Here is a 12340-nt window from a genome sequence, read left to right as displayed (position 1 = left end):
CGAAGTACTTAACAAACATGCATGACCCAGTTCACTCCATCTTTCTACTCTCTTACTATCACACTTCTTCCATAAAACTATGCATTCTTCTTCTCAGCTGGGCTGCTAAGCAGACTTCCAAGGAAGCTTATGATTCTGTATTATTTTCTGACTCTTTAAAGTTTTCTCTGGTGTTGGAAGCTATACTTTTCCAGATCCTAGAAGGCTTCTGGGTTTTGAAGAGATGTCTGTGCCCCAAGTATAGGTAAAAGAGCCAGTTTATGGCCAATCATGTGTACAGTACAGGCCAAGAGTTAGATTTATGATTCCAGTCACCCTGTGCAAGGCCTGTCAATTGTAACATTCCAGGTTCAGATCCAGGATCTGGAGATGGGGAAGGGGCCTCTGATCAGACTGAAGATCCAGCCAGGACATGAAGGTCCAAAAGGACTGAAATCCAAAAGGACAAAAAGTAAGGGAAGGGATGTTTAATTTAAACAAAGGAGACAGTTTACCAGCCCTAGCTGGCCTGCTCACAGCTAGCAGGGGTGCTTCTGTGCTTTAGTGAGCCCGAAGGCAATGACTTTCCTCATGGGTCCAGTGAGATTTGGTGAAATGACAAAACTAAGGAGTAATCAAACCAGCTCTAATAGCTTTATTTCTTAGAGTAAGTCTGGGTGACCCCAGTGGCAGGCAATAAGCCCATGATCCTGTGACCCTTTAAATCACTTTTCTTGTTTATAATAAACTTTGCTCATCTGTTAAAAAAGTGGGTATTTGGGCCAGAAAAAAAAAAAAGAAAAGAAAGAGAGGTTTGGAAAAACTGTTGGTTAAAGTCTTTCTCTTATGCAGATATTCTTTTTTCCATTCTCACTATTAAATCCTAACAGTATGTTTGGAGTCTTCATTTCCTGTTCTGAGCGTGGAGCGGCTGTGTTACCCTAAATGTAAAACAATGTGAAGCCAAGAAGCAATACGATCTGGCCAACTCCCCCGGCAGGCCAGGCAGTGGACACACACCAGGGCTTTCTTGTCAGACACTGGGTGTAGCAGTGCAAACGGAAGAGACAATTGGACCTCTGTGTTTGAGGCTGGATTTGCCACCCCCTATTTCTAAACTGACAGAATTTTTAACATAAAGTCTTCCTCTCTGAGCTTGCTTATTCATTTCCCTGAAATCAGCACTGTATTCTCCTGGTGACAGCACTGTGATTTCTGCCTCAGCCGTGAGGCCGATGTGAATTGATGGTAGAAAGGAGAAACCCTCAATTCTCCTTTGGCACGGATGCCCTTGAGAAGAGAACTGAGGTAACAGGGAGAAAATTACTGTTTAACCCGCTAGAGGCTTGACGTGAGAAAAGACCTCAGGTTTATGCTTACTGGAATTTTTAGCTCTGCAATTTACTATGCATGTATTCAGATCACTTCATTATGGAATAATTGGATTTTCGAGCTGGAAAGGACCTTGGGGATAACTTAGTCAAACCTCTTCATTCCACAGATGAGAAAGTTAAGGACTGGGAGTGACGTGACTCATCACATCCAGGGGTCTTTTTTCTCCATACCACAGCTGCCTCTTAGTAGATGACACAAAGCAGACACAAACTCAAAGTTACTTCCACTATGAGAACAGAGATTTGCAGTTTTCTCAGTGTGTACACACATACCTCATTTGTTTCAAAGTTCTTTCTCTCAAATATTTAAAAGTACCATGTGAGGGGCTTTATAAGCAGCAAAGACTGACTGGCTTCTTTTAGCAAAAAGAAATAAATTGTTGGAAAGATACAGGTAGCTCCTAGAACTGAAGGAACAAGCAGGCTTCAGAAAGGATAGCTCTTGACAGCAGCAACTGTGGATGTCTCCTCAGGCTGCAGCCTTTGGGACAAACCATCACAGGCCATTTTCTGTCCTTGTGCCACTTCCCAAGAGTAAAAGGGAGGACAGGGCATTTTGACTGACATGACCACCAAGATGACATGCAGTGCTGGGGAAGAGTATTTCTCAAAGAGGAAGAAAAAAGAAAAAAAAAAAAAGATTGTTACCAGAATAAAAAGGGAGCAGATGCAGGGCATGGAATAGTCCTCAGCAACCACTTTCCTGAATGCTTCCCAGCGGGGTAGTGGTAAGTAGGCTCAAGGCCAAGTAAATGCAGCCTATATACTACATATGTATTTCTAGATTACTGGAACCTTATTTGTGAATGATTTTTAAAATACAGGACAGCATAAGGATATTTGGGGATATTTCTCACTTAAACCTACCCCCCACTCAATTACTGCTTTTGCTGTCATGGTTGTATATTTTTAGACATGAAATCCCCCCAAGAGCTTCTTATTCTACTTCTGGCCAATGGTATACTTCTCTATCAGTTCAGGAAATTAATAGCACCCTTTTCTGGAAACTTGAGATGTACAGGATCTGACTTCCAGTCAGAATGCTAGTTCTTACCATTGCTGGTATTCTCTGTGCCCAGCCCCTGCCCTCCCCATCCACTGCTCCCTCCATGAAGCCAGAGAACTGACGATGATCTGTTAGTAACTGTCCCTTTTCTGAGCTCTTCTTAGTCTTGAGATAGCTTTGGGAAGGTGCCTTTTAGAGGCCATTTTGCATAATCCTCACACTTCTATTTACAGTGAAAGAGGACTGAACCTCTGCACGTCTGCTCCCACCTGCAGTGGCCCTGCACCCCTAGCCCCAACAGGTAGGATGGTCGGACTGCAGGGCAGCATGAGCCAGCAGGTTGGCATCCTGGGCTTTGTCGGCACCTCAAGCCTGCAGCCACAGCAGGCTTATCCCAATCAAGCCATCAAAAGGCTAACAAGCTGCCATTGGATTCCAACATGGCTCCCACCAGCAGGGTCCCTCTATCTGTGCTCTCCCAGGACCCCTCCCGTCCTAATCCCAAGAGCTTTCCTTTAATCCTAGAAGGCACCAGAACAAGTTTCTGTGCTTTCCCAGATTGTCTGCCAGGAAACAAAACATTCTGTCCTGCATAGGTAGCTTTCTTTGCTGGAATTCCAGTTCTCATTAGATCAGGTGAAGAGAAAACAATTCCAGTATGATTCCCCTTTTATGGAAAATAGAAATCTGAATTTTAATATTAAATTTTCTCAGCTTCATCAAGGAAGATGACATAATGTGTGAGCTCATTAGTTCATTAACATGAATTAAATTATACTAGCTTTCAAAATTGTACTTCCCTATCTGTCCACTAGCCCTACACATCCATTAGCTGATGCTAGAACTCAAGAGAGAATGTTGCTTTCATAGACTTTGCTGTGAATACGCTTTGGTGGGGTGAGAAGAGGGGGGTCAGTTTTGTGGAAAGTTATGATTTTCAGTGTTCCAACAATGTGTAAATAAGGGTAATTAGATAAAACTGTTGTTCAGGTTGCTATTGAATTAAATCAAGAAACTCCTCTAAATACTTTGTAATGATCTAAATCTATAGCAATATATTGAGAGGAGTGTAGGACATAATTTGGAGTCAGTTAGATAATGAGTTTTATTCCCAGTACTACAAGTTAATGGCTGTGTGACCTCAGGCAATTTACTTAAACCTTTCAGAGAAATCTCAAGTTTCCTTTTTTATAAAATGGGGTTATTAACACCTAGCTCATTAAGAATGGAATTAGTAATGTTTTTAAGTGTTTAGCACAGTCTCTGGCCTGTAATAAGTGTTCAGTAAGTGACAGCTATATAATTACATCTGTGGTACACAATTTAAAAAAATTGAATGGATTCATTTTCAAATAATGTAATTTTTACTACTACATATATCTTAAATTCCTTTCCTAAAAAACTGCAATTTTTTCAATTAATTTTCCAAAGTATTACTCTTTAGAAAGACCCATTGAAATATGTTACATTTGTGAAACAGAGCAAAACAAATACTTCACTCTGTTATGTTTTCCTTGGAGAGCGGGTGTGTATGTCCTCACGCTCTGAGATTAAAAAGTCCTGCCCAGACCAATAAAGGAAATTGGAACTGTTTATCTGGGGAAACTCAGATAGCTAAGGGCTGTTTCAGTTACATAATGAAGTCAGAGTCACAGGGTTTATCCACAGTGAGTTGCTTTATGGGGTTTCTTACAGCTTCCTTTTTCTCCACCCCTGTCACCCTGCAAACCTGTCTTGAGGTTTGAGGACTGTGAGGTTATGACTCAGACAAACGGGTTAAGAACATCTAGGAGTCAGACTGCTGGGTCCAGTTCTTGGCTCTGCCACTTTCTAGCTATGACCCTGGGCAGCTGACCTTACCTCCCGAAGCCTTAGTTTCCTCATTTGTGCAACGTAATAATTATGACCTCAAGGGACTGTATGAAGACACAGTGAGAGAATCTGCGTAAAGCACTTAGCACAGTACTTGGCTCAGAGTTATCAACAAACGTTTCCTGTTACATCTGACGAACGACGACGATGCTGCAATGGTGATCGTCACAGAACTAAGTTCTGACTCTTTTCCCTCAAATAATCTAATAACAATCCTCAAATGAAAATCAAACCATAAGTTTGCCTTCCAAATACAGTAGAACTAGCCATAGATTTATAGAGTTAAATAGCGGTAAGGGACGATGCCTGGCATTATCCAGCCCACCCTTTTCCACCACCCCCCAACTCCCCACTTCACACATGAGGAATTGAGGCCTGGAGAGAACAAAAAGGACTTGGGTGTGGGATCTCTGCACTTAGGAGAGCTGCAGGTCAAACCCAGGTATCCTATTAGTCTGTGTTCTCTCCAGCGTTCCACATGCTTCCCTAAAGCATATGTGCTGTTTCTAAGGGCTCTGTCATTTATATATGCCGTTCACCCAAAAAACATGCCAAAAGCATTTTTTAAAAAATATAAAATGCTATTAAGAAAATTCATCTTCCAAAGGAAATTGATGATTTTGCTCCAGGTGGCTGTCTTTGATGTTTTATTAGGTGCTAAGTGCTGATCTCTTTTATTCCTTTCTGCCAATCTACAACCTCTATTTCACAGTATTTACCCTGTGTTCACATAGCGCTCTGACCTGAGCAGGCAGAATGCACTCCATTTCTCAGGTCATGGCTTTTATTGCTAGGATACCAGGCTACCGTAGTCAGATAGTGTTGTCAAAGGGTCTGAAGCACATGCAGTGACTTCTGCCGAGGCAAATCCTCTGCTCAGAGTTGGATGCTCTTAAAGACTGCCAGGCCTCCTTTTGTTTGTTATTGAGGCTCTTCCACTTCCTCCCCAAAGAACCTGAACCCTAGATTCTTTGTCTTTCTTTCATAGCTTCTGGTCACCCACACTGTTTCTTCTGCCATCTTGAACTTGGCTCTGACCGGGAAGTGCCTTCCAGATTTGCCAATCACGTAAACGTCGAGTTCAGCATGCCTACAACTTCTGCCTCCAGAGCTGCCGTAAGATCCATCTCTGTGGAAGACAAGACGGACGTCAGGAAGTGGGTCAATTACTCTGCACACTACAGCTACAAGGTAGCCTCGGGAGGCATCTGGCTAATGTTTCCAAGTCTGTCTGTTCACCCCCATGCCCTCCCCCTTCTCATTCCTTTTAGCAGTGCCTGCCCAGGGTGCAGGGTGTTCTCCTACCACCTTGCAGGCGGTTTACAATGCATAGCTGTGGTTGAGTCTGCTCTGAGTTAAATGAATAATCTCTCTAGCAGGCAAGAGAAGGTTGGAAAGAGAAGTACAGGCTGATGGAGGAGTATATAATGTCTTTCAGTCATCATGAACAACAACAGAGTAATGGGGTAATAGGATTATTATTACTCATTTGTCATATAATTTATGTGCAGGGGAGTGAGTTTGGAAGTGGAGGGAGGGTCAGGAAAATGCTAACCCAAAGCATATATTTCAGCTACAGGTGTTGATGAAGTGGATCTGAATGAAGTTTACATAGTGAAGTATGACACTATGTATGACAGTATGACAGTATGTCATAGTGAAGTATGACATATACCAAGTCATACAACCTGGTCACTGGGCTATAACTGGACAAACTCAAAAGCCAGGCAAGCTTCTATAATAGTAACGGGATCAGGGCTGTGAAGGAGGAAATGAAGTTGGAGATTTCCGACATAAATAGCGATTATATCCTGAGTAGTTAGAAATTCAATAGGAGGAGATTATATGCCAAAGACGAAAACCGGGGGTTACTGAAGAAGGATTTGGCAAAGTGGTTTAATAATTTTCTATTTGTAATAACATCCTTAGATTTATATGATCATTTAGTTGTTCTTTAAATATTTCCTTACTTGTGTGATTTAAAACATTAAACTACCAAAAAGAACAAATACTCCATCTTGTGGCCAGGAAAAAACCCAGCACTTTCCTCAAACATGACCCTAGTCAACTGTTCTGTCTTGAATTGTTTCCCTCATCATAAATATCCAAGTGGTATTGAGAAGAGCGGCTTTAATTATGAAACTCCTTCAGCTCAAAGGATTCCCTGCCTGATTTATCAAAGGCTTCAGATGAGGTATATCACTCTCAAGGCAAGATTAATTTATTAATCTCTTTACAGTTACAGCTACAGTATTTTCCAAAAGATATAGGCAGAACCGTAAACACTACAATACTTATCCATTTGGAGACTTTTTAAAGGGATAAAATAATGGAGAGTATAAACAGCCAGCTGCAAAGGCATTCATTCGATAAACCTTCGTGATTGCCTGCTGTATGCCCATATTATTGGGGTACAATAGTGAACAAGGGCCTGCCCTGTCCTACAGAGTCTGTGGTGTAGTGGGTACAGGGTGTAGTGGGAATATACACAGGGGAGCACCTGACCCTACCTGGTGGGTCAAGAATAGCTTCACAGAAGAGGTGACCTTTGAGTAGCTGTGTAAGGCAAAGAATAAGAATTTTCCAGATGGACGGAGAGGGAGAGGAATTCCAGACCAAGCAAAGGGCATGTGCAAAGACAGAGCCATAATATACACATGGCCAGTAGCTTGGTGTGACTAAAGCCCAGAACGTTAACCAAGTTACAAGGACTCTCAAAGAACCTAGTGAGGTTTTCTCTTTTGGTTTATTTATTTGTTGGGATGTTTTCCTGATATTTCTTCTGATATTTCTCTCCAACTTCTATTCTTGACAGGTGGAAATTGAGCAAAAAAAGAGTTTGAAGCCAGACTTTGAAGGAGATGAAATGGAAAATCCCAAGGAGTGTGGGGTCCAGTGACGAAGCCCTACTGCAGGGGGCCCTGACCTAAGTATCACGACAGGATGTCTTCCTGAATAGCTGAAGTTCAAGGCACTGCCTATCATGGCTAGTCCATGTTGGGAACAGTGTATCGGACCTCCCTGTTTGTAGTTACCTGTATTCTAACAGGAAGCCCTAAGGTGCTTGCTTTGGAGAGGCTCTCATCATGCCTGAAGCACCTGGGTCACCTGACTTTTCGGAGCTTACTGTATAATTAAGCCTCCTCTCCACTCTGCTTATCTCACAGCACTTGGGTATGGTTTGTGACTGATAAAGTCAGGAAAAGAAACTCCCAACATCATTGTTGGCGCGATTTCCTTCCGATGTGCATCTGTCATGTACATCAGTTTCTGGAAAAACAATCTTGAGAAGTTAATTAACTAAGACTCCGTCTCTGTCACTCCCCTTAGAAAAAGTTGAGAAAAGGTACAAAACCGATTTCCTCTTTGGGTCTGCTAGACCTTTCATAGGTGTCTCCATTCTTCAAATGTTAACACTATGCAACAGAAGTTTTTGAGATGTTTCCCTCCTGGTTCTAGACAGTGTTGATTGAAACACTTTTTCCATCTTTCTAAGGCATCAGTCCCAGGGTTCATCACCCTGAGTCACAACAGACAATGGAAAAAAGGCACAAGAGGACACTTTTAAATTCTGTGATTAGCCCCACATTCTGCGAAGAGTGGCTATTGAAGGGAAAGCAAAATTGAGCTTACTTTTCTTCATTCTGGGGAAAAAGAACATTCATTGTAAGATTATATTCAATTCAGGAGACAGCTTAAATCTCAATGAATTTCCAAATTCACACTGAAAAATATAGGCCATTTCTGCTTCCTGAAACAGATGGATACATATATCTCAGGCATTTGTCAGGGGCATTTGGGAACTCTTTTTATACCTCATAGCCAATAGACAGCTGCGTGTCTCTTTAACTCAAACTTTACAGGAAATATAAGTTGAAAAGATCATTTTAAAAGCCGTTTCAAAACTGAGCTTGTATGAGCTTTTCCTAAAAATTCAGAGTTTAATAATCACAGTATTGTAATAGATCTAAAAGGCAGAAGACTCTATATGAGGGAAAGCCATATTTTTCTAATGTTGGGAACATTAAATCCTGATTCCAAGAATCTAGGACACTCAATATTCTTTCTCTTCATCTGTTCCAGCTCACATTCTGTACCTCTGCATCCCAAAGGGGATACGAGCTCAACAATTTAAAGGCAGCTTTTACCTGCCTTCCTGTTTCTCCCATGAAGAAAAGAGTAAGGGTTATCCGATTTGTAGATGACACAGAAATAGACATATAACTAGTCTGTTGACTGGCAGATTCGGGATTAGTTCATTCCGTGAATATTCACTGAATTCTAACTATGTATTGACATTAGGATATAGAAATCATTGTAATTTTTTTGAAATACCTGAACATAAGACTGAAACTAAAAGGATGAAATTAAATAGGCATTAATGAGAAACTCTATATTCTGAGTTTCTTAAATGCAACCCACTAAGTACAAAATGGGGTACCTACGTGTGTACGGATGTGTGTGTTTACCTGTGTGTGTTAATGGGAAGGGTGTTGGGAAGTCCTGGTTTCACAGCAGTTTTTGTATAAAATGTTTTCTTAGGGAAATGTGAGTTCAGTTTTGAATCGGGAGTATATCATAGCTAGTCACAAAACTAATGCATTCAGCCTGTGGTAAAAGAAGTCTAGGGAGCCCTGCATGCTGCACTGGTCAGTCCACATCTGGATGGAGGGCTGGGTTCAATTCTGGGAACCACATTTTAAGAGAGATGTTAATAAATTGATTGTGTCCAGTCAGGTGGCCAGGGTTGTGGAGAGTGATTATACATGGAATAGGGGAATAGTTCCCCTGAAGAACAGAATGTATAGCTGGAAAGGGAAAAAGAGGGAATGATATAATAGCTGACTTGAAATCTCTGTTGAGCTATATAAGGGGAGAGGAATTGGACTTTTCCTGTGTTGCTTCAAAGGGCAAAAAGAGGAGCTTTATAGATGACAGATGTTTGCTTCAATCTAAGAAAGAACTTTGTAATAAGAGTTGTTCTAAAGAGGAATGGACTCAAACAGTAAAACTTCCAGTTGCTGCAAATGCGCAAAGGCTAAAATAACCCATCCTAAATGCTATGAAAGGGACTCTTAGATTGGATTTGGGCTAGATTCTTAACAAGATCCCTTCTACATATAGGTTTAGTTTCAACAGTATTAGGACTCTGTTTGTTTTTAGTTTGATAAGTGGTTTTTCATGCTCTTTGAAATACAGTGGAGTCCCCTAGAGGTCTTTGTCAAGTGAGGACTCCAAGGCATAGCCTCCCCTGTTGTGCTAAAAGCACATGCGATTCCTTATAGAAACATTGAAATGGGTTGAAGAGTTGGCAAGGTGAAGGTCATTCTAGCACCTTCTTTACCCAAGGTTAGCACCCGTGCACCCTCTCAAGATCTCTGCTTCACCTGCTAGCATCACATGTGTATCGGTGGTTGGAACCTTTTTTCCTGTTGGTTAATTCTCATTGCCTTTGTACTTTCACCTGGACATTTTTTTTTTTTTTTTTAAATTAATTATTTATTTATTTATGGCTGTGTTGGGTCTTCGTTTCTGTGCGAGAGCTTTCTCTAGTTGTGGCAAGCGGGGGCCACTCTTCATCGCGGTGCGCGGGGCGGCCTCTCTTGTTGCGGAGCACAGGCTCCAGACGCGCAGGCTCAGTAATTGTGGCTCACGGGCCCAGCCGCTCCGCGGCATGTGGGATCTTCCCAGACCAGGGCTCGAACCCGTGTCCCCTGCATTGGCAGGCAGATTCTCAACCACTGCGCCACCAGGGAAGCCCCCTGGACATTTTTTTTTAAACCAAGGGACGGGAAAATCCCTTCCATGCTATCTACATTCAGCAATCAGAGTATCATTCATTTTTAAAAACCTTCCACCTTGATTTCATCAGATTTGTTTTCCCTCTACTGTTTTTTGGAAATTGATTATGGGTAGCATTTAGGGGGTTGGAAAATATAATACTATATATTTTTAGATGTAGTTTCTATGTAGTTGTTTTGTTAATAGCCTACATAGAAAACACTGTTGGGCAAAATACCTTTTTGATATGCAGATTCTAAGTTTGCCACCCTGGACTTGGAGTTTGTGTGTGTGGCCACAAATTATTTGTGGCCACCAGTAATCCTTGTCTATATTATCAGTAATGTGAAAATATTAGAAGTGAATTCATTTTACCAATACATAGTCTTACTATTAGAATATAAATTAGATGTCCCATGATATTAAGAGCTGTGCTTTTTTTTTTGAGACTGGTGACTCCCTTTTTTGACTTTATAGTAAAGGAGGATAAGAGATGTACTCATTATGATATATCAAACGAGACCATGAGGTACTTTGTGGGTGCACCATTAAACTCCCTTTGCCACTCTTGTAAACATACGACTAGTTATGCCTTATCAAAATTGTGTATTTTACTTATATGAAATATAATCTGGACAGTTTTTTTTTCTCTTCTATTTTGTTCTCCCCCGCCACCTCCCCCACCCCAACCTTCCTGCATTATTGGCAGGGCTCATAACCCTTGAGAACATTTTTTTTCTTTTTGGCTGTGCTGCACGGCTTGCGGGATCTTAGTTCCCTGACCAGGGATTGAACCCAGGCGACTGCATTGAAAGCACCGAGTTCTAACCACTGGACTGCCAGGGAATCCCCAAGAACATTTTTTTAATGTAAAATATTTCTTATTTGAAATTAGAGTAATTTCCTTTCAAATCCTGTAGATGAGGGCAGGAGCTTATTTCCCTAGAAATTCATATTCCCAAGAAATGTGATCCATGGAGGCAAGAAATGGCTCTTATTCTTTGTTTCTAGTACCTTTCACCAAGTTTGGAATATAATAAGTTTCAGCTACCTTAAATCCTGTGCCGATAGGACAAACAGATATTAATGAAATAAAGGAAAATTAGGTATTCAATAAATGTTTGCTGAATGAATACTGACGCTTAGACTCTAAGACTACCTAACCCTTACTTATCATCAAACGCATTAAAGCACACAAGCATGCTTTTATTTCCTGGAGAACTTAAATAATTTTTCTTTCCTTGCCTCCACTGTCAACTAGTGATAACTGCCAGCACTTAAGCACTTAATGTGCAGCTGAACTTAAACTACAGTATATCTTATTCATATTGAAAAACATTTTTGTGCCCAAACATAACAGTAGCACAGATGCTGTCATAGTCCAGATTATTGATTCAGTTTTGTTCTTGCAAGTCAGACAGCTCTGTGAGCCTAAGCCTTGCCCATTCGAATGGTGAGAGGGAGAAGAAAGCATTTAATAGAGTACATGGACAGTCTTGGTGTGCTAGGTCTTTGTTTTCCCCAACATTAACCACTGACCAATGTTACTGCGTATTTATTTTGTCACCATAGTAAGAAAGATGGAGGCCTGGGGTAGTAAGGCTGAAACGTGTGAAGTGACATCATGATTTCAGAGCTGCTTTAAATCTCATAATAAGTTTCATGGTGGGAAAACAGAGAATGATCTGAAATTTTTCTTAAAAATCTTTAAAACATTAAGTTGATTTGACTAGGAAGCACTGCCATTTAGCCTACTTTAAAAATTTTTCCCAGGTGGGAATGGTAACTTCAACTCTTCTACGAATGATGATTATAAGTTAATTCTAGCATATCTAGAGTTTAGGTCATGTTAAGAATGCAACAGGAAATTCAAACAAAACTGACCAAAAAGCTAAATCCACAAAAAATATTATCTAGTAAAGGAATTATCTCTTAACATTTCACTAACAAGTGTCATTCAAAACATGACAGCGCTTATATAAAATTAGTCATAGCATTTTCACCAACTTCTAAACATACTGTCATTACCAATGTCTAAGTGCCAATTCCCTACAAGTCACCATCTCTCTACCACTTCTTAATTATGTTCTTTTTAAATGAAACTTGCTTTGGATATTGTGACTCATATTTATGTATTTAAGGAATTAAAAGTGAAAGAGACATAAATGTAGAAAATAAATGTGTCAGTAGTATTTTCCCATGTATTAAGTAGGAATATGGAATTTTTACATTTCTTATACTGTGCCTTAGCAAATCTGAATTGAGAGTCTAGTCCTTTTAACAATTGGGGGAAAAAAAAGTATCTATC

The 12340-nt window shown here is 40.6% G+C and overlaps 1 protein-coding gene across 3 annotated transcripts in view; it reads left to right on the top strand.

Moving 5' to 3' along the window:
- STON2 (stonin 2) overlaps positions 1-7375 on the top strand; it is a 140616-nt gene extending 133241 nt beyond the window's left edge. For all 3 annotated transcript variants that reach the window (XM_061181147.1, XM_061181144.1, XM_061181146.1), the window contains exons 6-7: positions 5240-5442; positions 7067-7375. In XM_061181147.1, coding sequence (XP_061037130.1) covers positions 5240-5442; positions 7067-7150 — 287 coding nt within the window. In that variant the 3' untranslated portion in view covers positions 7151-7375. The remainder of the gene's footprint in view (positions 1-5239; positions 5443-7066) is intronic.
- The last annotated feature ends 4965 nt before the right edge of the window (positions 7376-12340 follow it).

This window comes from Eubalaena glacialis, chromosome 2, assembly GCF_028564815.1.
Source record: "Eubalaena glacialis isolate mEubGla1 chromosome 2, mEubGla1.1.hap2.+ XY, whole genome shotgun sequence".
NCBI classification, from domain to species: Eukaryota; Metazoa; Chordata; class Mammalia; order Artiodactyla; family Balaenidae; genus Eubalaena; species Eubalaena glacialis.
This window is presented reverse-complemented; position numbering and strand designations above follow the sequence as displayed.